At 35.9% G+C, this 26933-nt stretch overlaps 2 protein-coding genes across 2 annotated transcripts; one reads left to right on the top strand and one right to left on the bottom strand.

Moving 5' to 3' along the window:
* The first annotated feature begins 323 nt into the window (after window positions 1-323).
* Window positions 324-1474, top strand: SCOC (short coiled-coil protein). The gene is made up of 3 exons (XM_010084537.1): window positions 324-393; window positions 497-580; window positions 1121-1474. Exons 1-3 carry the CDS (start codon window positions 372-374, stop codon window positions 1261-1263), a joined length of 249 nt encoding a protein of 82 aa, XP_010082839.1. The 5' UTR covers window positions 324-371; the 3' UTR covers window positions 1264-1474.
* Window positions 1475-5941: 4467 nt separating this feature from the next.
* Window positions 5942-25291, bottom strand: CLGN (calmegin). Its single transcript, XM_010084535.1, has 15 exons — window positions 25130-25291; window positions 24171-24241; window positions 21034-21092; window positions 19005-19146; window positions 17904-17985; window positions 17078-17270; window positions 15354-15543; window positions 14624-14737; window positions 13843-13999; window positions 12363-12578; window positions 10782-10901; window positions 10462-10600; window positions 8780-8845; window positions 7678-7790; window positions 5942-6022 (listed from the first exon to the last, which is right to left on the bottom strand). Exons 1-15 carry the CDS (start codon window positions 25289-25291, stop codon window positions 5942-5944), a joined length of 1905 nt encoding a protein of 634 aa, XP_010082837.1.
* Window positions 25292-26933: the final 1642 nt, after the last annotated feature.

Below are 26933 nucleotides of genomic sequence, written 5' to 3'. Positions count from 1 at the left end.
CTTGTGTTCCGTGGTTCTGTAACAGCCCATTCCAGAAAGATCGGTGCTGGGAAGAAAGCAGTGGCATCCCGGAAACACAGGGTTAGTTACTGCATTAAGGAGTAACCTAGATCCCTGGCTTTTGTACCCTGAAGCAGAGTTACTCGAAGAATCATATTTACAGATCAGGGAAAGCTCTAGCAAAAATAGTTAAAGAATGTTAAAAAAGGTTGTTCTGCCTTAGGCTTTTCAACACCACTTAGGAAGATGCATCTAAAATCCAGATATAAAGGCACTTACATTAAGGTTGCCTCAATGGTATTTTTTTTTTCCCTTAAGCAGAGCATCGCTCAGGAATACTCTCTTCAAAAGTGGAAAGGCCTTATTCTACAATGATGAACGCTGACATGGATGGTATAAGTTCTTAATGTTCTTGTTCTTCATTGTTATTTTTTCTACTTAATATAATTTTGAGCTGTTTATGTGGTTGCATTAAAGCTCATATGGTTTATTGCAGCTGTTGAGGCTGAGAATCAGGTGGAATTAGAAGAGAAAACACGGCTTATTAACCAAGTTTTGGAACTGCAGCACACACTTGAAGGTTAGCAGTTTGACACATCAGATTTTTTGCAAACACGCACTAACAAACAAAAGTGCCCTACCTTAGTGCCCAGCAGCATGTCACTTATGCAGTTGAAGGTACCGAGGTCTCAGAACTATTTTTTTTCCTCTTTATGCAACATAATGCTTGCTCAACTCTCATAATACACATCAAGCAGAAGGGGCAAGATGGTTAACTTTCCTAGGCTCAATAGTTGACACACATCTTTGAGTGTGCTCATCACTGAACTTTTGTTTCCAAATAGTTTAGTTTGCAATAGCTTAATTAAATTCAATAATAAAGATATAGACTAACATTAGGTCTGTGTAACAAGTTTGTCAAAATACTGTACTACAAAATAATATAGGAAGAATGGGCTTTAGGTAAAAACTTGTGAGTAGAACAGCATTCTCAAAGTTAATATCTTATGGCAATGTTTCCTGCATTAAAAATACTAATAGTTTTGTGTAGGCACATAGAATATATTAATTATTGTATGCAATACTGTCTAATATTTTTCTTATAATATCACCTTCACAGATCTCTCAGCACGAGTAGATGCTGTTAAGGAAGAAAACTTGAAACTGAAATCAGAAAACCAAGTTCTTGGACAGTATATAGAAAATCTGATGTCAGCATCTAGTGTTTTCCAAACAACTGACACAAAAAGCAAAAGGAAGTAAGGGTTGACACACAGATTATGTCATTGTATTGCTGCTGTCTTTTTTTGTTTTAACTGGCATAGGTTACATGAGCTAAAATACCTTAGTTTGTGGCTTTACTGGATACCTGAAGATTATAAACTTTGGTGATAAACAGAATTAAGAACATTATGAACAGGACACATAAGTTTGTGTATTGTTAAGATGAAGCAACGTGCACATGTAGTGTAGAGACTTCCTAAACTCTCATGTTTGTTTTAAAAATGAGCATATCACATTAAAAATTGGATTCAGTTTGTCAGGTTAAACAAATGACTGTTGATTAGCAAAATAATACAGTTATAATACTGTGTTGAAACCTTGTTTGATAAAAATATTTAAAGTCTAATTGCATCACCTTTTTCACCTCAAATATATTGAGATTACTGTACAGTACTGCCCATAGCAAAGCAACTTTAAACAAAAAAAACCCTATAAACAAGAATTTCTGTGAAGTAATAACAGTATGATGCTATTTGCAGGGCTTGCATACGTTTTCAGTGAGATTTTTTTGGAAAGGGGAAGGGTTAGGGAAGAGGAACAAGGATATCAACTTACATCAGGGAAGTACCAAATTGATGCAGCATCAGAGTGTTTACAGTTTGTGATGTACACTTCAAACCATTTTCACTTTCCTGTTTCCTCAAACTATGATCAGACACTGTGTCATGATGTATGATCTTCCTGATGTGTGTGATGAAGACTTAAATAAAAACCTGAGTAATAAGCTTTACAGAAACAAAAAGGTCAACAATATTCCTCATGCAATGAATATTGGAATATTGCAGTGAGCAATTGTTTCCTCAAACTATGATCAGACACTGTGTCATGATGTATGATCTTCCTGATGTGTGTGATGAAGACTTAAATAAAAACCTGAGTAATAAGCTTTACAGAAACAAAAAGGTCAACAATATTCCTCATGCTATTGTGAGCAATCTGCTATGAGGAACTAAGAGCAAGTCTGGTTGCCACCTTTTACTTTCCTCCTGAAGTGCCAAACTTGCCTTTGCTTCAGGCCTTAGAGCAATGGTTTTCCTCCCCCAGAGCCTGAGCTGGTGAAGTACCTCCTGAGGCATTGCACACAACACCTGAGGCAGAAGACTGCAGTGGAACAAAGGTGGCTTTTGCTTCTCAAATCTGTGCTGCTCTGAGCAATGCCCAGGGTCAAGGTGCCCTGTTTTTTACTGGCTTGGCTGTTTGTTAGCAGGTTTTGTAAAAGCGCTCAGCCCAGCTTATGGGTCTGAGTACTTCCCATAGAGGTGGCATGTCTTGCAATACTCAGTATTAAGGAAGAGCAGAAACTGAAATACTAACAAGGATGTAAGTTTTTAGCAGTACTCAGTTGCATGTTTTGTCTTGCCATGTAGCAGCATTACAGACTTATTTATGGACGTTACCTAGAACCAAGATCTGTCTCTTCAGTAATGAAGCCATTGTACTTTACCTTTTAACAAAAAGAAACCATTAGTTTCAAGGATCTCCTTGCTAGCAGGTACAGTAAGTCCCATAGTTAGTCCAGGGCTTCAGCATTTAAAAAAAAAAAAAAAAAGAACCCCACCAAGCACTTGACTTCTAAAGATTGCATTGCATTAAAGCCATCCTAGCTTTAAAGCCAAGTCACTGCACAACTCCCTCTGCACTGTAGGAGACCAAGTGGTAACAGAGCATGCGCTTGTTAGACTTCAGCAATTTCCCTGAGATCAAGTAATCTTAAAATCATGGTTTTGTATTGTAAGATTGGATAGTGATATTTTATCCAGTGTGTTTAGAATAGTCATTTCATTTATATACCATTTCACATCCCACTACTGTGGCCTTCATTTAACTTATGAACATTTTAAAGATGTTGTATTTCTGACTTTACACTAAATAAAAACTTATTTGTCTCTATTAGTTTGGTTTAACATTTTTAAACCCTAAAACTTCTCATAATTGTCTGTAGTCAAAAGATGGGGAAGTCCTGGGGTTTGCCATCATAATTGTTTCTACATAGCTTAAGTGTCTGAGTAATAAGCAAGTATTGAGATTAAACCAGGTTTAATCTGTTTTCAGTAAGCTTCCAGTCCCTGACTCACTTGGTATTTTCACACATGAATCTTGTATTTCTGTATTCTGTTCTAGCTAAAGGAAAAAGGCTTGTCAGACTGCATCCAGTGTTGTCAAAGATAAAACTTGCACCTCTCCACCTGGGAGAACTTTAAGCCAAGATTTTATCATTTCCTACCCAGGTAATGAGCTCTACGTCAGACAGAAACTAGAATTATTACTTCGTCATACCTTCACAAAGCTAATTGAGGAGTAGCTTCAGCTGTAATTAAATAAAAAGGCCTCAGTCCTACTTAGCCTTCCCTGAATAAAGAAAATTCTCAGTCTGGGATTTGGCATCCTCAATGAGAACACTTTACTAAGCTACGAGGTAGCCAGTAGGAGAGCAGGCTGCGGAGGTCTGCTACTGATGCAGTTCCAAAGAGGACTGACAGTTTTAATAGCAAAGCATCCTGGAACTGGATTACCATTAGTGTGTTAATTTCAAAGCACTTTCAAGCAGCCATAATAGCAAGATCAAGTATTTTTCCTGAAAAACCTGTTAAGATAGAAGTGGACTACATGCAGGAAGTGCAGGGTGAAACCTCCATGTTACAATCAATGGAATGGCTTCTGGAGCCTCAAATTCCCAAAGCTCTATTTCTCTCCTAATTACTAGCCTAAGACTAGATCCAAGTAAGCTGATGTGCAGAAGGATGTCTTCTGTCTCAAGGTTCCAGGTAATTGAAATCGCCAGGTCAGTATTAAAGTGAGCAACGCCCTACAGAGTCAGTGTTATTGCAAACAGCAACCTTAGGTCACGGTCTCAACAAGACTATTTCAACCCTAATAAATGGCTCCTTGTTTCCTGAAGTGAGGTACAAGCAAAGATGTCGATCGGGCATTAATCAAGACTTTATGGGAACCTTAAGTTCTAAATCCTAGGGGAAGACTAGCATCCCCTATGGGGTGACCAATCCCTGCAGTAACTATACCACACGAAGAAATAGATGTGGATTTAAAAAGAAAAAAAAAAAAACAACCACACAACACACCAAAAAACCACACCCAAACAATTCCAAAGGACTTTTACCAGGCTCAGAGAAGATTCATTCAAACGGAGTGCTGAAATTCTCCCTGACAGCTCACAGTAATGGGTGATCCATGCTCCTAGTGCTCGGGTTCCCTTTGTTACTAGCAGGATACTACATTGGTAACAACTTTATTGATGAAAAGTCACAGGCAGGAGGAGGAATCTGGAGTCTTCACTGCTTACCCTTTGCAGGTAGACCCTAAGTGAAGGAAGGAACTGTTGCATTTAACTTTTTAAAAAAAAATAAAAAAGAGGTCTTCCCATGTAGTTCACACAAAATCAAGTCCAATATTACTATCTTTTGAACAGTTCAACACACGCACTTGAAGACACTGGCTTCTTCATTAGGGTTAATTAACACATATTCATTTGTTAAAGACTTCCATGAAATCTTTGCTGACTCAATTGGCTGTGAAAATATATTTTTTAGGTGAACTAACGTCTTGTGAGGCACAAGGAAATCTGTTAATTAATAAATTTCTACATTTTACATCCTACTAATATCATAGGCAGCTGCCAAGCAGCAAGACATTTCTGGTAACTGCAGTTTTATTGTTTGCTTTAATATACAGCTGAACTTTAACAAAACAAAGGTTCTTTTACAATATGCAGTTTATTTAAACTGTAATATGAGAATGTCCAGTTACTCACTGTTACATCTGTAAAAAACTTAATCCATCAAAAATTCTTATCTATATTAATAAATTTCATGTTAAGCAAGAATTATTAAATATTTTTAGGAGGCAATGCACACTTAGCAAGTATGGTATAAGCAGAGGTTATACCACTCTGTCTTGGAACATGAGAACTATAAAAGTTTGGAAAAAATCTTCTGTATATCACTTCTACAGATTTGATATCTGCATTCAAAAGAAAACAAGTCACATCAATTACCACTTGGTCTATGAGTATTCTGCTTAAAGTATCTCTTAAAAATAAATTACCATAACCAATATCTAAAGTGAACAGGTGACCACTCGTAACAAGATCAACTAAAATAAATAATTTACAATAAAAATTGTTGCTAGCACTAAATCATCATACAAAAACAATTATTGCATTTAGCTCTGCACAGAAAAAAATACCTTTTGTCATAGCAATGTGAACTGCTACAGCTGCTACATCTGTACTATCACCCTCTTTTAGCTGACAAGTGTAAACAGCTAATTTTGTGCTAGAGCTGCAAAAATATAATTTATTAATGTTTTAAAAAAATATTTATAGAGGAAGTTTATCTGCAACTAATACTATTTTCTAGGAATCTTCAAATCTTAAGAATCTTCACCTTAAAATCAGCTGCGCACTTGCAACTTCAGTTCTATTCCAAATTCGAATCAGCTAACTTCTCGCAGATAGTACTTTTCCTATTAAGGAAGCTTGGGAAGGTTAAAAGAGGTTTGAGAATTCAAATAGGAGGTTAAGCAGCAATGATCCCACTGTTTCTTTCAAATCTCAGGAACTTGCATGCTGTCAGGCTCACTGAAGTGGCATACCCAAAGTTACTATTATCGAGACCTACAAACACTATCTGGAAGTAACTCAGTCCTTTCGTACTCTTCTTTTACGCACTGATTTTAATGGATCATCTCCAGAACCTGTGCTTTCATCAGCTTCCTTCATCTGGAAAAAAAAAATACAGCATTAAAATGTTAAGCCAATTTTAATTTAATTATTGAAACTGGCATGTTACTTTATTCCTCCTCCCACGCCCCATCACATTATCAATAAATGCAACACCTCTGTGATAGGACATTATCCCCCACAATATTAATCTAATGATAAAGCGAGCAGAAGACTTTTCCCTTCTATATTCAAAAAGAAGAGAATAGTACATCTAAACCGATGTCAGAAATTTGGTTTTACCCATTTACTCACTAGTTTAGAAGTGGTTACTTTTTCATGAATTTAACAACTTCCTTACAGTGCATCTTATGCTAATTTTAATTTCCAGTTCTTAAGCAAGAAGCATTTAAAACACAACATGCCCCCTTTAGAGAGCTACAAACAGAACAAACTGTTCTTAAATCAGATGTCTGTTCTTCGCAGTTCAAAAGCAATTAGCTTACAGAGGCCCACGAAAAGCCTTTCCGACATGAACTCCATTCTCAGACAATGCATTGCTTCCTCTCTTTCCTGCATCACCTAGTAGCAAGCACCACATTCAGAAGGAGCAGCTCAGAGCATGGCACAACCTGAGCGAGGACATGGTGTGTATGACACCTCCCAAGTAGGTCAGTAGCTAACTCACGACACAAACTTGTACACCCTTGAGAACACCTGGAGAAGAGCAAGCCAGGACCTCACTGTGATACTGTGTAATAGCATACACACATACAGGTCTTGTTATTACTTTCACAAAGAGTCACATGCACCTTAACGGGGTTCATCAGACACTGTATTCCTAGGTAAATGTACAAGGAAAAAAACACTTATAGGACAAGAGGAAGTACTGAATAAGTAAGGGGTAATCGGTGAAGAATTTCAGTGCTTAAACAATGCAACCCCATGCAAGGTACAGTTCTGTAGGAGCTCTACATGAGGAGTTAACATTACATCAAACAACTCCCATAATCTAGGAAGAGACTCATTTAATAAGTGGCAAGTACAAGATGACCAACAGAAATACTGTGGGTGGATCTAAAGCATTTCAGACATATCAGAGTTTCCAAATGGAAGGATAATGACAAACAAGAAAGGTACACACAAATTCCATTCTACAATGTTATTTTCTGAAAAACATTTTATAGATTACCTGGTGATTGGATTAATCAGCACAAGAAAAAAATGAAACTGCAGGTGCTGAATTCAAAAGTGGTATGCTAATTTTGTTTAAAACCTTATTTTGGAAATAAAAACCCCAAAACTGAAAGCTTAAGATTTTTGTAAGTCTCATTGAAAGGCTACCCAGTTAGAAGCACATGTTCCATCAATTAAGTACCACAATAAAGAGATTGACACCTACTGCAGAATCCAAATTTTCAAGACTTGCATTTCCTTTAAAAGCCTGTTAAAAACAATACTCCCATAAAAATGCTTCATGTTTAGAGACCTGCATGTTCACTCCTATGCTATTACATGGGAAGAGAAGATGTTTCACAAATGTATACGGTGTTTGAGATGTCAAACTCAAATATAAACACATCCCCATCTCATTATTTGTTTTATGGCTCAACACAATAAAACTTCTCGTTGTACATAACTGGGCTTAGTTTAGCTAGAAGTGTGATGTTGGACAAGGGCAAGGAGAAAATAGGGGAGAAAAAACCCAAACTTACCTCATCTTCTGAACCAGATCTATTTGACTTATCACCTTCTTCTTGACTTCCATCTGCAACTTCATTTTCTTCTTCATCATCATCAATATCTTCACCACCTCCACCCACAACTTCTGTAGCAGAAATTAATTTTACTTTGTAAACAGAACTATATTAAAAATGCACTATATCCAGACACACTAGTAAGGAAAAGAAGCCAATTTCAGTTTTAGAATGAACTGCTTGTTTACAATAACTCACAGAAACATTTCTGCAATACAGAGAGTAGAATTCTCATGAATTAGTATAAATTGATCACTGTTGGACTTAATATCCAATTTTAACAGCTTCAGCCTAGCCTCTTTTCTAAAAATAAGTCCTTAACAGAAGAGTTTGGCAAAAATTCACAAAGCCTTTGCTCATATTCTAATGAAGAGATTACAAGTTTGAAATTATGCAAATCCAGCACCTCCCGTAAGTAATAATTTCAACAGAGGGGAAAAAAACAAAACAAAACAAAACACTTCAGACATCAAAAGTAGTAAAAGCCAGAACTGGACAACTGTATTTAAAATTATTAATTTTAGTCTAATATTAAAAACACAGTCTTTTATATAAATAAATTTATAACTTCACAAACAAGATTGAGACTGTGCCCCTAAAACTCTATTTTCTTGACAACGTTCTTTTACTTCCTGGAATATTTTTCTAGAGGGCAAGGAAAGCAACGGGACAAAGCAGAGGACTGGACAAGTCAAGAACACATCATCCTTTAGCAATACACAAAGCCTAACAGACAACAAAATAAAACACTAATTCCCATGGTCAGTGCCTTTCAAGAAGCACTCTGCCAGCAACCCATTCTCACTAGAGCAAATGAAATCTACAAGTGTTTCTGAAATTTGCAACTGTGCTACACTTTTAGGATCCAAAGAGACTAGCAGAAAATATTTATGACTACTGGTACCATACCAAGAAATCTCAGAGGAAACTCACATCTGTATCTAATGAAAGCTGGCATCCCCCAGCTTGAAATTCTACCATCAACAAGGAACCAGAGGAAAAAAAACAAAGGAGAGACCATTTTCAAGTCCTGGCCCAAATTACTTCCCTTTCCCAGTACCTGAGGAATCCTCCCTGCACATCTTCTTTATAAGCTCTCTTTTTATCTCCTCCATTTCTCTTCTCTCTGTAGCAAAAAGAATCAGCAGAAGAAGGCAGAAGACAAGTTTTCTAATGCTTTCAGATACAAAGAGGTAAAAGAGTGATAGAAAAAAAGGGAAGATTTCAACCTGCAAATGTAAAAGGTGTCAGGAAGCTACGGGAAGCGAAGCAATTCTTCTTAAAGAAAGAGAAATCGGGAAGTCAAATGACAGCAAAATGTAATTTTTCCCTCTGAAGCCTATAATTTACTTGAAAACCTTGGAATAGTCATACAAAAGCTAGTTATGTTAGTTTTACTCGGTATTCAGTTTAGTAACTAAAAGTAAAGGTCTAAAATGGAATCTGTTTTTTGAAAAATCATGAACAGCTGTTCCAAGTGGAATTATTTAAAAAAACTTGTGTAAGCTAACCAGTTTTCCTCTATGGTTGCCTAGACCTTATTTTTAACTTTCAAATACACACTTTACCATACTCTTTATTAAATTACATGTTGTAATTAACTAATTTAACTGGCTGACTTAACAGAAGAATACTGGAATTCAGGTATCTCAGACAGCCTTGTAACAGTACTGTATTAGTTACAAAACTTACCTATCACGTGCATCAAAACTGGGTAAAAGAAAACAGATTCCGTAATTCAGGAGCAAAGAGCAGGTCAAATCAAGTAAGATGAAAAGGAAAGTGTAGGAAGATACAATTCTGAAATGCTGCCCCTAAAATTTATGTTAACATAAAAAAAAATGTAGCATAACTAAAATAATTAACTGTCTAGGTAAGGCTCTCAAATGGTAAGGTACGTGGACTAGTCTGGCGTGGCAAGCATCGTGCCCATGTACTCAATTCTGTAGGTACTGGTATGGGAACATCTGATGCTGAGTAAAGTTTTAAGTCATAGAGGCAGAAGCCATCAACACTCATGGAACATAGTGCAGAGATGGACAAAATCTGCAGAGTTTCAGTCACTACTAAAAAGTCATGTCAGTAAATTATTTGATCCTTGGATGCAAAAGTATAGCTTAACCTACTGAATCGTTGATTTCTCCCTTGGGGCAGCAGGACAGATGTCTGCATGCATGCAATGCATGGCTAGAAAGCAACACAAATGAAGCAGCAGACTTCAGTATTTCAAGTCTACTCTATTTTCAGGCTTTAACCAGAGTTACTAAAATCAGTGACCAACAGATTAGTCCACGGTACAACCCTCCCACAGAAGAGTAAACAGAAAGACTTATGTTAAAGATGTAAAGCTATTCCAGGCATATTTTAAAGACAAGAATGTACCTTTAACCACTTCAGGTGCATATATCTGAACCATTCAAATGTGTTCAATATATGAACTATTTAGAAGGGAGAAAATACACATCACTGTCTACAAACATAAAGACTGTCAGAAGCACTTTAATTTATTGAAATTGAAAAAATACTAGGAGAGCCTTACTTTCTGCTTGTATTTATCAAAGAGCTATTAGCCATGGAATGCTACTCCCTGGAGGTTGGCGAAGAGAAAAAGAAGACTTGGAGCAAGACAGGTTTTGCATATTGTGAGATAACTGGTTGTAACTATTGGCAATGCAATCCATGAACTAGTCCCATTCATGTCTTTATATTTAATCAAACTGCAAGCTGGCTTGCTCATCTTACCATCTTCAGCAGTATCTTCATTGTCTTTTTCTTCTTCTAATTCTATTTCATCATCTTCTAACTCCTCTCGTTTTAGTTTTCCCTTTGTAATTTGCTTAGATATATCCATTTTTTGGAAGTCAATATCTTCATCTGTTTTCTACAACAAATTAAAAATCAATTTATATTTAAAGTCAAATTAAGAATTAAACACAACAACCACTGTAAGCTAACTAATATCAATGGCACAATAAAAGTGCATATTGTTGCACAGATGCTAAGAGTTTTCAAATAAAGTATTAAGAATAAAACCAAATAAAAACAAAGTAAATTTCTCTAACCTTTACTGGCCAGCAGAACAACACACCTAGACCAACAGGGAGAGCTAAAGTCAAGATGTAAAGAACCCAGAGCCATGGGTGGTCTTCTGCAGCAGTCACCAGTTGACTAAACATACCAGGCTATAATAGAAAAAAAAAATTGTGTTTACATCCGTCTCAACACTTCAGTAACTTTCCAAAGTGCACTGTATACATTTTAAGCTTTTTGTTGCCAAAAGAAAACCCTTCTTTACCTTTGCTTTTTAATGACTAACACAATATTGGATTTCAATACCAGTTAAGTAACAACCTAACAGATTGCAAATAAATAGCAGGCACTTAGTAAGAAGGAACAAACCTGGTACTCCAAACATACTACACTGGCCACTTCTCAATTTTGTAAAGCAACATTTGAAGTCTTGGCAACCTCACACTTTACACCCTTCCCAGCTACTCTATTTTTTCCCCCCATACTTTGCTAACTCAGCCGAAAGCCCCCCAAAGCACCTAGAACCTCAGAGCAGCAGCCAGCCTCCTGAAGAGCAATGTCTTGCTCCATCTGTACTATGATGTTCTCTCCTTTGACAGCCAATAATTCAGGGAGGAAGTTTTCCTCCCAGCCCAGTTCTCACTTACACAGTAGTGCCTGCTCCAGTAAGACCTCTGGAAAAGATAAATCAGTAACTAATGTGGGAAGTTTGAAAGGCACAGTGGCGTGAGGGGACTCAAGGAATATTTTTTGCTATTGTGTGTACAGGTATAGATACAGGTCCAGACATAAACCCAAACATTTCAGAAAAGGGCAAGGCTGTGGGAGGTGGTGCCCTTCCTAACTGCACGGGCAGATATGCCACGGCTTACTTGCTCATCTTGTGATGAACAGCAGCTGTCAGGAATTGGCCCCATTTGCCACCAACCCATCCTTTCCTTCCCACAACTGCAGGCCTGCTCTTGCCACGCAACCAAAGAAAATACAGGACTGTTAGAAAGAAACTGTAGGCGGTAAAGGCAGCCACTAGAGGGGCTCAGGGTCCCATACATCAGGACAAGTTCATCCTACAGCACAGGAAAGAGAGGTAGAAAAAACTGGGGCGGCTGGCCAAGTGCAGGATACAAACAAAATGTGGATGCACACATAGAAACAGAAGAACAAATGCAGCTCGATGTGTGTTATTATCAGAGCTGTGTAATATACCTCTAAGCAACCACAGGCCTAAAATTACTAGAAAAATCACATGACTACCCATTCCAGATGAGAGGGAAACATCTAAAGAGGTCTTTTGAGTGTAACTCATCTTCCATTTGCAGGCAGGTACTGAATTTCTACTGTCATTGTGAACAGCAGAAGACTCGTTAACTACACTAAAGGAAATTTCTCACTAGATGTTTAAATAAAATGTTGTACCCTTTTAGTTTCAAGAGGATATTGATCTGGGAAAGGTAAAAAGCCAAACTATGAGAAAAAAGTGTATCATAGTTACTCAGCAAGATTATTAATTCCAGATAAATTAATATTTTGTCAGCATTAACTAACAGAAAATTCTTGCAACAGCACATCTTCCTCACTACTTTTGGATACCAAGAACATAGTGAAGTTTATACCTCATTAGCACTTGCTACTAACTTCTTCAAGCCCCAGCCATCTGCTGCCCAACGATCTGCTACTTCTTTTTCTGAACATATAATGAAGTTATCGAAGTAGATATCAGATGTCATCGACCAGAGTTCTAAACCAATAGCACTGACAGTGGTCATCTCAAATGGGTGAGGATCTTCAAAATAGTCTGGGTTAGGTATTTTTCGAGGACTCCAGATTCCCTTTTAAGGAGGGGAAAAAAGAAAAAAAAAAAGGTAATCACATTACCTATATCTCACTAAAAAAACTGTGAAAAAAATTTTAAGATAATTAGAACTTCCTGACTATTTTAAATGCATTATTTAAAAATATAAGGGGTAGAGTTTAGCCTTCATAAAAACAGAATTGGAAATAGCCTATAGGATTTTGGCTGATGGGTCTCAATTTTCTGGCTTAGGGCAGGCCTCTTAAAATTAGGTTTTTTTGTCTATACAGAGTTACAGTAGTAACTGAGTACAAAGTATCTCCATTCTTCCTGATACTGGTGATTCTAAGTACAGTCTTCGTAAACTTCCTAGAATAATTCTAGGAAACAAATTTCCTAACACTGCAGGCAAATAAGACATTGATATTATTACTTCTTCCTCTGTCTCTCCTTGGGTAACATATAGTTTTGGCTTTTGTTCATCAATATAGCATACACATATTTTTAAGGGCACTGGTCAATATTTTGTGACCAGTGAGGGATTCTTTCAGGCAGCACCAATTGTCTCGTGGCCTAAGGCTGCAGGGTAACTACATCCTGTGATCCACACCATCACTTCCAGCATATATGTAAACTGACAGCTACTGTAAGTCAGAAGCGTTAGGGAAAATTTTAGGGAAGGAAAATTCAGTCTTATGATACCTGTGCAAATTAGAGCCAAATTTTGTTTACAAACATGCTTAGGATCTTAAGCTTAAAGAAATCAGATTCAAGTATTCCCCAGCCATAATTAATACAAAGTAACTCTCCTTAATATCCAACTGATGATCTCTTATATCTGGAGGGGAGGAGGGGAATCCAACTTATCCAAAATAGATGCTTCCACTAAAATGGAACTAGCAAGTCAATCAGCTTACTGAAAGGTTTCATTTTTTTTAAAAGTGTTCATTTAAAAGACCCACACTTAAAACGCAAAAAAAAAAGAGAAACATTTCATTAAATAACATAATTCAGAATACAATTCTATAGAGCATACCAAACAAGTGGTACCAGTGCAAATTGCTGCAAAAGTAACTTTTAACTGAGAAATTGTTTTAATACGGGAAGCATTTCTATTTTCCGGTATACTTAAAAGAAAAAAAAAAAAAGGCAAATTAAATACAAAAAAGCTGAAAACTTTTAGTGAGGTTGTTCAGACTCATTCTGAAATATAAATATACTGTATAAAAGTCTAGATAAATATATTACTCTGACTGTTGAACTTTGTACCTTTTAACAATGGCCTGTAATATTGCTATTACCTGATAGTTAGGATTATCTATCATAGGTGCTTTCCATTTTCCTTTATAGTTTGGGTTATTCTTCATGGGACGCACCCAGTGTCCACAACCAGGTGCAGTCTCACACTTGGGATTAGGGATCTGAGGGGCTTCCCACTCCCCATCCATTTCTTCATCCCTACAGAAACAAAGAGATACAAACAGCTGATTTGAGATGAGACTGACATGAACACTAGCAGCCAGTCTGAAGTTAGGGTCCATACACATTTTGCTATAACAACTTTAGAATTTTGACCATCTCACAGAACTTCACCCAAGAGGAGAAACACTTTATTTTAAGGAGTACTACACTTTTTTTTTTAAAAAAAGGTTACATGTTCATAACTACTACAGCTTGATTGAATACAATTATATTCACACATCTCCAGACAGCTTGAAACACTTGTCCATAAGATGCTTAAAGATCCCTTTGAGATTATTCTGAAGATTTCAAATTATCAACTTAAACTGGTTCATCATTTATCATTGCAGCAAATTCTTTCAAAGGGGTCTTTCATATTCTGTTCTTGTTTATATATCTTCAGAAAACAAAAGGCAATTGACACGTTCATCTTTTTCTAAAAGCAGCCCCCCCCAGACAACAAATATTTGGCCATACCTTACACATTCCAACTTAACTGCCTCTAAAGACAACGAGATTTATATTGACTTCTGATCCACAACTCATGATTTACCCCAGAGAACAGGCTAGCTTATCTACAAGACACGTTAACAGCCTGCACTTATTGAATCAAGTTCTTACCAGTCCTTCGGTTTTTCTGCATTAGGGTCTGGAACATACTGTGGTTCATCATCAAGCCAACCCTCAGGCTTAACAGCATCAGGATCTTCTATTTTGGAAGGCTCATCTTCATCCCTTCAGTTACAGACTTATGTTAGAAAATACAATAGCCTCACTTTGAACCAATGTTCTGTTCAGAGGAATGTAACTGGCATAAAGGGGATGATTTTCAAAGGTGCAACAGAATAAGACACACAGATCATGAGAATTAGACATCTAATTATCTGTTTATAAATATTTTAATAGTATTTACATTGTTTCAAAGCACTACTTAGCCCCGAAATTGCTGTCATCAACTGGCAGGTGTCAGTCAGGTCTTCCCATTAAGTTTTTTCACCCCTCTTCCTGAGTTGTTGTATGAACAGTAGCTCACACAGAAGGAAGTAGAAATTGTTGAACGTAAATCAAGACCATATGGTGAAAAACACCCTCTTCCTAGTCTTTCAGGTATTGTAATCTTAATTATGAATTGCAGCCATAGAGGGTACAAATCAGCAAAAAGCACCATTTTGATTTATTTCCTCAGATGACCAGATCCGCATACCCACCTCAGTTACGTTTACTGCTTTTAGTAGTGAAACATAACCCAATTGTTATTAGCAAAAAAAAAACCAGAATAAAACCAGTCAAATCTTTCAAATTAATAACCTGTGTGTAAAATGTTTTGTACAGATAAAAATGTTCTCCTTACCAGTCATCTGGTTTGACAGCATATGGATCAGGTATTTTTGGTCTCTCATCCCAATCCTCAGGCTTCTTATCACTAGGATCATCTATTTCTTTGGGAGGGTTTACTGGAGGAACCATATCCTCAAGAAGACTTCCTTTACTGACAACCGACTGGTCGATTAAAATTTCAAATGTATCATCTGGTTTTAGCACTAAATTGAAGACATTTGCATTAAAGAAATAAGGGAAGCATTCATTTTACAAATATCTTTAACCAAAACCTATATAAGAAGCACAGACTTAGACAAATAACAGCAAACAGGATCCTCACTAGGAAAGGGAGACAGACTATTAATTAATAAGTAAATACTATTCCACTTTTATGACAGTTTTATAATGATGGGTGATGAAAAACAGTCTTATAATGACAGTTTGATAATATCTAATGAAACTTGCAGCCTAAACATTTTCAGTATTAAATAAATTTAATTACATTAAACACAACAGTATTCAAATCTCCACAGATGTAAAAATTAAACCCCCATATCACTTCAGATACAATACAAAGATTGTTTTTTAAACTTGTGTTATCATTCACATAATGCATTAGAATCACACAGCTCTATGGAGTCTATTTGAATAATTATAACAGAATAACTGCAATTTGAGTTTAAGTATCTTTAATCATAATTTCTAACAAACAGCCCAAATACAGGAATGCATGCATTCCTTTACCGCAACAAGAGTATTTTGTTTCACCTATTCCTATTATCTAATGCTATGGCACACTGTGGTAAACTGTGTTAAAAACCAGTACATTTTCCCATGGCATGGCAGTTGAACACATCTTCCATTTACTCAATGGAAGTTCAAAAGCACAATCAATTTTGCTGGATTTGCAGTATGCCACAAATTAGCCCACTCTTCTATGATTGCTTGTTCTTCCTCAGAAATTAGAAAAAGGGGGGGGAAAGAACTAAGAAATTAAACTTTCATCTCTGCTATAACATTCATTGGTACAGAAAGAAATGTCCTAGAATCACAGAATAGTTTGGGTTGGAAGGGACCTCCAAAGATCATCTGGTCCAATCCCCCTGCAATGAGCAGGGACATCTTCAACTAGATCAGGTTGCTCAGAGGCCCGTCCAACCTGACCTTCAACGTTTCCAGGGATGGGGCACCTACCACCTCTCTGGGCAACCTGTTTCAGTGTTTCACCAAATTGAAATGAACATGAATTAAAACCAGCCCAAATTCATTCATCTTCAGAGAAGGCAGTAACATATCTGTTGATGCACAGAGCTGCAGATGCAGGTGTCAGTGAGAACTCTTAACATGTGTAGGAGAGTGACATATGGCATGCTGCAGATTTAACTAAATTCCTATGAACTTTGATGAATATTGAATGGTTGTGGGTTTTTTAATATCTTACCAAAAATATTTTTATCATAATAAATATGGAAAATATTATTAAATTCTTCATGCTAAAGGCTGGTCAGGGCTGATATGTTTTTTCCTGTAATTGAATACTTAACAGCAGCATTTCAAAGCCACTTTTATGTACTGCAGTTAAGCTCGGTCATTAAATCATTTAAACCCAATCATTTAAACCTCATTAAGCAACCACCCCCAGAATCAACAGACTATTACAAACAAAAAGGCAGACTCAGATACAAAGCTTCAGTGGACAGAAACACATTTTTAATCTCTCCTTTCTAATTTAAGCTTATAAGAATTAAATAATACCAAGAGTATATAAGTGCGTCTTCTTGTCCAAATAGAATTTTTTTAGGTCTACATCAGGACGCTTTGCATGTTTTTCATCATATTCTCCAGTTTTAGGATTCTTATGTCTGAAGATAAAGTGTAGTTTGTAATCTTCTCCACATTTATCTGGTCCAAACATAATAGTATAAGGTGTTTTGTCAAAAAAGTGTTCCTGTAGAAGCAAGAAAGCTGAGGATGTGTTATACTGTATATTTTATGAAGTCATTTTGGGTACTACTTTTCCTTGATGCTGTGGCATACAGTTACCTTTTTCTAAAAGGTAACTGAGAAGTGGTAGGTAAATCATGAAAGGAATTGAACTGCCCTCTTCAGTTGCTGGATGCTCTCTGTTCTCAGAGAACGGACTAACCATAGAGATCACAACAGATAAAGTCCTTTGTCCTGGATAAAAGACATTACTTGTGCAGAACTAAGAGGAGTATGTTAATTGCAGTAAATTGTTCATTCTAACTTTCTGAAATTCACATTTCGAGATTTCTTGCGTGAATACAGATCTTAATAGCTTACTTTAAGTTTCAGACCACCTGTAACTTTTTCATTAAAATAAATTGAAAATATAAAAAGAATAGTGTTATTAAATAGTAAAAAATGCACAACTCTGGAGGTTTTGTGCATATATAATCAATTATACATACATTACTATCTTGTCCAGTCTTCTGTTTAACATTTGGGAGGCTTTCAAGAATTTAGGATGCACTAGGAATTAATATCTTACCAACATTTCACAAGAACAATTATTCTTCAAATGAACAACTGATAGCAAATGTTAAGTAAGAGGACATACCAGATTCAGGTCATCACTACTGGAGAGAAGTTTAATATATGCACCACCACAGTCAATGCCGTCTTGAAAATTCACTTCATATCTGGGCAAAAAATTAAAAAAAAACATTCCAAGTATTAGACAAATACAAATTAACTTCTAATCTACAGTTCTAATTATGGATACATTAAGACTGTGTATTAGTCACTACTGTCAAAACACTTCTGCATGACCAAAAGGTTTTAATTGCCATACAAGCTAATACAGCAGTGTTGTCAGTCAAAAAAGACATGGTGGCAATTGCTACAGTTAGTATCACCAGCAAGAAAAGTTTCAGGGTGCAATTAACCAATATATGCAAACATCAAAGCAAAACAGAAATGGGCAAGAGTTCTAGAGAGTTTGTGCCACCTTTGAAACTGCCCATATGGCACACAGAATTTAGCCAAAAGAGTTATTTGGCTATGTCTGTAAATACAATAAAGCAAGTCTGAATATCAGAAAAAAATAGCCATGTTGCCATAGCCCTCATCATCACTAATATTGCTGTAAAGTGTTGGAAATTAAAATTGCCTTTACTGAGCTACACAGAAGTATTCTGTAAGTGGAAAAACACTGTACTCAAACTACATGTGATTTAGATCTTTTAGAGTAAGACTGAAAATTAATTAGCTTTTTCAGCAATCTTGTAAAATACTAGACTTCTGTCAAAAAATATTTCAAGAGTTTAAATATAGCTTAACACTTGTACTACAATCTTACTTGATTATTGAATCATTCATACTTCTAGTTCTGATAGCTCTGGATATGATAGGGCAATGCTATATGAATGTCAGCGTTTTTCTACATGGATTCATATTACTTTCTTGACTTAAAGATTTTAATAATAAATATTAAATAAAAAATCTGAGGGATTACTTACTGAACAATCAAAGGTTTATTATCAAAAATAAATGCCTTTGTTAGCATAGCTGATATTGCATGATGCTTTGCCACTGATTTTAACACTAATCCTCTGTCTCCAGGCACTGTGTTTTCCTTCAGCTCTTCTACTTCCCATCTTCCTGAAACACACACACACAGTCTTTGAAAAAAAAATAAAAAATCTGAGGGATTACTTACTGAACAATCAAAGGTTTATTATCAAAAATAAATGCCTTTGTTAGCATAGCTGATATTGCATGATGCTTTGCCACTGATTTTAACACTAATCCTCTGTCTCCAGGCACTGTGTTTTCCTTCAGCTCTTCTACTTCCCATCTTCCTGAAACACACACACACAGTCTTTGAAAAAAAATGCAGGCTAAAGTAAAGATATCATAGTCTTGTAGAAAGCAAAGAGGTGGTATTAGTTCTAGACAATTAAGGTCATGCTAGTTTTTGATATTTTAAAGATAACACACCTGAAAAGTACACATTATTCCTTGCTCTTCTCCAATTTACAGAAATCTACATGAAAACTTAAATATTTCAGATCTGTATCTTTAGATGTGGTATCCCACAATGCCTAAAGGAACATAAAATATTTATCCAGATTTTAGATTTGTTTCTACCATAATTAAATAAAAATAAAAGATTATATAGTTATACATTCTCCAAGTTTGGGAAAGATACAGTTGATTACACATGTAGGCAACATCCAAAGAACAGGATTTCTAAAAGGGCAGTTCTATTTCCTCTTAGCAGCACAAGATTCACTGATTTTTTTTCTAGGAAACAGAACACCACAAAAGAAAGACTACTTTTACAATTCCCTGTAATCTTAAAAAAGCCTACATCAATGTGAACAAAAGGAAGAAAATGTAATGAATTCTTCAGCATGCATTTTAGAGAAGATTCAGAAACTGTGAAATGTGAATAAAACAGCTATTTACTTTTATTCAACTGAAATGCAACTTGTGAAAGGTCATTAAGGAAGGGCAGATACGCATGTCAACAACAAATCCCTAGTTTCTTCTAGTCTGGTAAACAGAAGGGAGGAGAATTCCCTCCTCTTCAATAGTGTACCTTCTTGGAAACTAAGACGAAGCAATAACGCCAGGCAAAACACCACAACAAAAAAAGGGAAAAATTGGAAAATAGTTAAAAAAAATCTTTTCACAACAGATTTTTTTTTTTATGTTGAATTGTCCGGGTGTCTTTACGCAGATATGACTGTTTTGACATTAGAGACAATTTCAATCTAATGAGGCCAAGTAACCAGAGAGATGTCTGTTCTTATAAGCATCTCATCTGTATGGATCTCTCCTCTGCAATGTCTTTATTTTTACCAGTTATTTCTGGTAACTGCTAAATCTAAAAACATCTGTTCTGCACTGTTTTGCACAAAGTCCTACAAGTTACTTTTGCTTACCACTTTCTGTTAACATTAATCTATTTCATTTGACATAAGAACAGTAACAAATACTTTTCTTTTGCAGCAGAAACTTTTTCTGTTCTCCCCACTTTTTCTTGTAGGAAATAAATTCAGGTTGCAAAATTATTGCCACAGATCACACATCCATCAACAATTTAAAATTACATTCAAGCAGACAATCCTAGCCTAGGAATTTATAAATCCAGTGCAAAGCTCAATGATAAAAACCATCAAACCAACTTTTTCATTATTACTTTCCAAAATTTTTTTAGACTACTGTACATTCAAGCACAGACAATGTGAAAAAGCATTTTGAAGAAAAACATCATTCAGTTTAACTTTTTTGTTTCAGAGACTAGACTGGGAGATCAACTGATGAATCAGTAGGACAGATGCAGCAACATGGAACATGCTGCCTTAGAAATGAAAATTCAAATGAAAATTCAACAACTGAAATTCAAGTGGTAGATCTCTCTAACACGATTTCAGAGAAGGTAATTCTCAAGAAGCACTATTCATAAACAATCAATACTGAATATTCAGATGCCAAGAGGTATTCTAGTATCATTCATCATAATAGGATTGTTGAGATCATTAAAAAAAATTATCTTCATGCTAAGTAACCCAATGAGCAATATTTCACATCTCAGTTTCAGGATAACAGTCACAATATAAACTATGATTTGACCCGTGCCATCTAGCTTTTCAAAGGTAAGTTCAGTGTAAGGGTTACTTCTCAAAGAGCAACAGAACAACAGAAACTAAATAGTGGAAGTAAACATTAAAAACGCTTACCGTCATATTTAGCAGTATTATCATCTACATCATCTTTCTTGGTCTTAGACAGCACCCACCTAAAACAAGAAATGCATTAGTCATTTCACTATCTGTGCAAACATGTACTATTTAACAAGTACAGGAAAAAAAGCTTTCACTTCTGGGATGTGAACCTGTAATAATGATTTTGACAGTCAGCATCATGGAACATTGTGTAGTTCACAGACCATGAAAAGAAAAACTAATACATTAGTCTAATACAACCTTTCAAAATACTTCCTAAGAATATAAATAAATATACAATTGTAACTCTAAAGTAATACAAGTATTCTGAATAAACACCAGGTTTATATACAAACTCAAGTTGGCAGAATGTACCGATATTACATGAGCATATAATGTCAAAAATACATGGAAAATAGTGAAGTTCAAGTGTAAAACCTACAACATGATAGGGGGAAAAAAAAACCCACCCAAAGAAATCTTTAACGTTATCTGTTAGGAACAGTACACACGCAAAGCAGAAGATGAAGGAAAGACGCAGAAGTGTTCAAATGACAAATGCAATTATGCACTAAACAGATTCCAAATGTATTGCACATGGGGGATCCCAATAGGGCAAACAAACTCCTGATCTCCTTGACACTAGGAACAAGGGAAACAACTTAGCAAACGGAGGTTACCAAAAAGATACGCACGCACCCTATGCACAAAGTGTTCATTTGGAGAAAAGAAAAAAAGGAAAAAAGGGTAGTCCGCCCTCATCTAGTTATACAGTGGTTTTATCTGAGCCATGCATGGGAGTATCTTAAGCCAACAGTGTTGCTGAACTCTTCATTGCATTAACTACAATACTACATTCTCATGGTTAATTCTGTAAAGAACTACTTTCATTCATTCTGAACCATCCTCTGCAGGGAGTATTTCAGGGATGAATACTTCATCGTTTCTGCTTGAATTTCAGCCAGGTTTGTTCACTGTTAGCAGAGATGCTGGAAAAGCTTCACAGTATACATGTCAAACTAGATCCTTCATCTACCAGGAGAAAGACCAGTGAGGAAATAACACATCTCTACAAGTCATGCACAAGATTTTCAGGCCCATTCTCCAAAAAGCTACTCTGATCTGGTGATTTGTCTAGTCAATTTGTATGTACTCTTTTCCCCAACTTTAGGGAAGCAAGGCAACATGCTGCTTACTTTCTCATACATCTTAGTTCCATACGCATTATTCTTATGTAAATTATGTACATCTAGACCAAAAAATCCCAAGCATTGTAGCTAAAGCCTTAAATATTAGATTTAGTAGGAAGACAAACTGATCTTTGAACAGATCTCACAAAGCTAGAAACTGGGATGAATGTTATAATTCAAATATCCCAGTTAAATTTTTGCATTTGTTAGTCAAGATTTTCAGTTGGTTTGGGTTTTTCTGAAAAACCATTATCACCTCTTCTATTTAATCATTTTTCCTATCATTGGTACTGCTCTTGTATTGCACTGCTTAACATTTAGAAGTGACATCACCAAGACAAACGACACACTGAAGGTGGGAGCTTGTTAAAACTTATTTTCCTTCTATATTTGGTCTAAATATGTAACAAAATAAGAAAATATGAAAGAACATAATGTGAGTAATGACAGTTCAGTGGCCTGAAGTTCCCCGGAAATCTACAGAAGTCTAGAAACAATTGGGAAAAGGAACTAAGATTCACTCTATGAAAGTTACGAGTGCCTGCTACCATGTTACTTTATTTACAGTTTATATCATGCATCATCAACAGACATACATGTCTTATGATGGTGTAACCTCACTCCTACAGAAGCTGGATCTCAGTTTTCTCACAAGAAGTAAAAAATAGGCAGCTTTAAGTTCTACCATAACTAATGTATCGTATTGCATCTCCTTTCATCCCTCTGTCTGGCTCCTCACAGGAGAGTTAGTTTTGTTGCATCAATTTTATTAACGTAGGAAAACACCTTTTTTCATGACTCTTCACAAATCAAGAGATAGCTCTTTTGCTCAACAGCATTAAAGCAGACAGAAAAAAAAAATAAACAAACACACACAACAACAAGACCTGATTTGTCATTAAAAACCAGAGACTTACTTTCACATTTTAAAAGCTTTTCTAACAACTCATCACACCAGCTCTTACTAAAGAGATTTCTGCTGCTTTCAGAGATTCTACCTGGATGCACACTCACTTAACTTGAGCCAGTGACAGTATGCTAGCCTGACTTGATTCAAAAAAGAAAAGTCAGTGATCATACAGATCACATTTCCATGGTACTCATTTGTTCTTCCTTGGTATTCTACACCTTTTATATAGGAGCTAGAAAGCAGACTGAAAGCCAAGCTGTTTTCCAACTAAAGGTAGAAAGTCTGCTCCAGAAATATAAAGCAATATATTATGTTCACTCTTATTGACAGTGCACTGGTTGCAACTTACTATAGCTCACAATATACAGCTTTTAATTGAGCAACACAAATCACCCAGTGGCAGTTAAACCTTACATTGCCACACTGTTGGAGGAAAACTTAGAAGATACAGACAAGTCAAAAATTTCTGGCTTAAGAATTGTTGAGATAAACCTGAAGATTTTTCGAAAATTTCAATGCAGTAAGGTCAAGCTACCCAGGAACACTTCAGCAGTCTCACAAATACCTAATCTTCTTTGAGTATTGGACGCAAAACAACAAATTAATTAAAAATCTGCTAAAAAAGAGTCTTCCTCAATGGAGGTTTTATCTATAATGCTGAAGGCACTGCCTTCTTACACATAAGAAGTGTACGTGAAGAGGAAGAAAGAGTCTGCTACTGCAGTGTAATGGCTATGCACTTTACCTCGCAGCTAGTTAAAACTCAACTGGATGAATCTTTAAGTTATATTATTCTTCTTAATGTTCATAAACCCAGAATTTATTAAAAGCTTCCTTAAAACACAAAAAATAGCAACATACCTGAAATGTTAACTGTCTGGTTTAACATTATGATATATTTGGAGGAAGTATTATCAGCCTTCACAATTCTAAACCCTGTAAAAATTAATTTTTATAAAGATACTAGCAGAAAAATGAATAGAAAATAAATCCTGACACTATAAGTTAAACTGCTGAAAGTAAAAGTTTATAATTTTAAGGCATAAGCTTACCTGGCCAACACTCCATCAAAGGTTTCTGTAAAATACACTTCCCCAGTTGGCTTTGGAGTCTGGTACACAACCTAAAAGACACGGACAGATACATGCTTTAACACAAATTACAATTTTTCATTTGAAATACACTATCACAGCTCCAGAAGTCATCCATCCAGACCACCAGATGTTGTTCATTAGAAACATCTAGCAGCATAAAACACCCTTCCCTGCCCCTATATGCCCCCTTCATTTCTATAGTTTGGGCACATCCCTCCTAACAGTGACAAATTTCACATCTGTCAATTTTAAAAATTGCTGTCTGTTTTCAAAGCACGTAATTGAGTACTATTACACATCTTATGTGTAACAAAACCCCAGAAAATTTACTGAACTTGCACTAATTCTCTGCTTCCTCCCTATTTCTTTCCATACATGTTTTCCATTCTTCTGTTTTCCTATCTTCCTGGCTACACAGTAAAACAAAGTTGAAAAAAAAATTTATGAATATTGCCCACATCAATTATGAAGTACAGTATAACAAATGCAGAAAGATTTTCTGGGAATAAAAACAGTGTCAAGAGGAAGCTATGACTGATGAAATCAAGTAACTGGTCTAAATTCAAAATCTCAGTAAGAACAAGATGCTTTCTGCTTTCTTCTCTAGAAATGGCATGTGAGGACTTACAACAAAACGTTCTGTATCTAGAGTGAAGCACAGACTAGCAAGTCTTCATGACTGTCCACCACAGGTAGGAGATTTTGCACTTTGCTAGAGTGGACTCATTCTTTAAGCTTGTCCTACATGTCATACACAACTGAAAAACTCACATTGGTAGGTTTGACACCCACTCAGTTCACAACCATCTGTTAACTTGCTCTTTTTTAAATGCCTTTGTCCAGCAGTTTCTCCACTAGTTGTTAACTATGTATCTGATAATTAAGCAAGCTTTAACTAAAGACACCTGTAATCTTACCTCTAAGGAAGATTTCTCTCTTTCAACATCAGTTTCTTGAGACTGCTTGTCAAAATCCTCTACTTCAACATCTGCATCCAGAGTTTCTTCACTTTCAATTTCTGCAGTTACTGAGCTAATTATCAGGACACCCAAGCACAACCAGTCCCACTGGAAGTGCATCCTGGTTATCTGAAGAACTGAACGTTTTAAAAATTAAGTATCATTGCAAGGATATTATCAATACAATTTCAATTTCACCCAAGACTTCATCTACAAGAGAAGAACCACATTAAAATAATAAGAAATAAAGACCATAAGTGTTGTCACTACACTATTTTAGTAAGGTGCTATATCTTAATTTGAAAAAACTCTTACTACACAGCCCTGACTCAGGCTCTTTTTCCCTCCTCCCTACAGAAGTGCTTGTAGCCTGTTTCCTTATCTCTCCAGGCCACAAATCGAGCAACAATTTGGCTGCAGTATATATGCATTTTTAAGAACTAAGTAAGATGCCTTTATTTTTCTCATTCCTTAACAATCTGAACAAGTAATCAAATTGAATCAATCTTTACAATGTAGCAAAAAAGTAACTTCCCTTTCATTAGGGAAAATAAAATTGATAGACTAGGTCATGTTATTATGCACTGCCAAATTACTCATTTGTATTTGGCTCTTCTTCCACTGTCTACGTTTAGATGAGTGAAGAGTTTATATCAACCCCAGCTGTAAGTGTCAAAAGAAAGTAAAAGATTGTTTCAGAAAACATTTTCTGTTTCAAAATCATCCAATAAGTGTAAAAGTTTAAGCTTAAGTGGAAATAATTTTCTAATTTCAGGGAAACTGGAAAATCTTTAAACTGTGTAAGTCAGTTTATGAATGCTAATAGCAGATAACCACCCCAGCCTCCCAATCTAATCTGCTGCGAAAAAGAATAGATTGTTGCCCAGTAGTTTTTGCTTCACACGTGTACAATAAAGCACATACAATTCCAGGTTTATATTAAAGTATCCAGAGGTTTGGAGCAGTGTAGGATCAAACATGTGCCTATGCAACTTTCCTCAACTGTCTTGCCAAAAATGCTTCTTTCTGAATTAGTTTTGGCTGAATTTGGAAATAGAAGGAAGACAGATTCTAGATACCACTGCACAGGTGTTCATCCTTTGGTTCTTATTAATTTCTATCCATAGGAAGTTTAAAAAGACAGACAAATACTGATATTTAGTTTGCTATTGTACCGCATTTTCAAACTTTGCATTACTTTTACCCACTACTAATCATACTAAAGATTCTGCTACCGAGGTGCTTTCTGTGCCTGAGAAAGCAGTCACCCTCTTAACTGCATCATCTTTCTTTAGATATTAGATTCCCTATTTACCACTCCAATTCTAAATATCCCAGCAATTCAAGCTACCACCTTACACTGGAAATGTGAATCTCTTCTTTCTTCCCAGCTCTATCAGATTTGCTAAGCAATTCAAGCATTAGAATTGCACCAGTAATTATTCATCATTCAATTTATAACATCTGCAAGTTCTATCAAGCAACACATAGAGAGATCAAACAGTATCAAGGCAAAAAAACCCCCACATGTCAGTATGACTGCAAATGTCCGAAAAGGAAACTAATTATTTTTTCCTTATTCCTTCTAAGATCTATTTATTTAATATTGACTGGACTGATTATATCTAGAGCCAAAACCCAGTAGTATCATAAAGAAGTGTTTCACACACTAGTACTATTTCAAAACTAGAAAATAAAGCCTCCCTTCTTGGGACCAACACCTGTTTTCCACCAAACTGCATTAGTTATGTTACTGTTCTCT

The sequence above is a fragment of the Pterocles gutturalis genome, unplaced genomic scaffold (genome assembly GCF_000699245.1).
Source record: "Pterocles gutturalis isolate BGI_N339 unplaced genomic scaffold, ASM69924v1 scaffold1160, whole genome shotgun sequence".
NCBI lineage: Eukaryota > Metazoa > Chordata > Aves > Pterocliformes > Pteroclidae > Pterocles > Pterocles gutturalis.
Note: the sequence above shows the minus strand (reverse complement) of the source record. Positions and strands in the feature narration are given on the sequence as shown.

Excerpts from the sequence above, each read along its gene's own strand:
- CLGN (XM_010084535.1), bottom strand. The coding sequence starts at position 25,291 with ATGCACTTCCAGTGGGACTGGTTGTGCTTGGGTGTCCTGATAATTAGC. Across the intron at positions 17,986-19,004 it reads AATAAACCTTTGATTGTTCA|ATATGAAGTGAATTTTCAAG; the intron begins GTAAGTAATCCC and ends TTTTTTGCCCAG. Across the intron at positions 6,023-7,677 it reads GATCTGGTTCAGAAGATGAG|ATGAAGGAAGCTGATGAAAG; the intron begins GTAAGTTTGGGT and ends TTTTTTTTCCAG.
- SCOC (XM_010084537.1), top strand. The coding sequence starts at position 372 with ATGATGAACGCTGACATGGATG. Across the intron at positions 394-496 it reads GATGAACGCTGACATGGATG|CTGTTGAGGCTGAGAATCAG; the intron begins GTATAAGTTCTT and ends GGTTTATTGCAG. Across the intron at positions 581-1,120 it reads ACTGCAGCACACACTTGAAG|ATCTCTCAGCACGAGTAGAT; the intron begins GTTAGCAGTTTG and ends TCACCTTCACAG.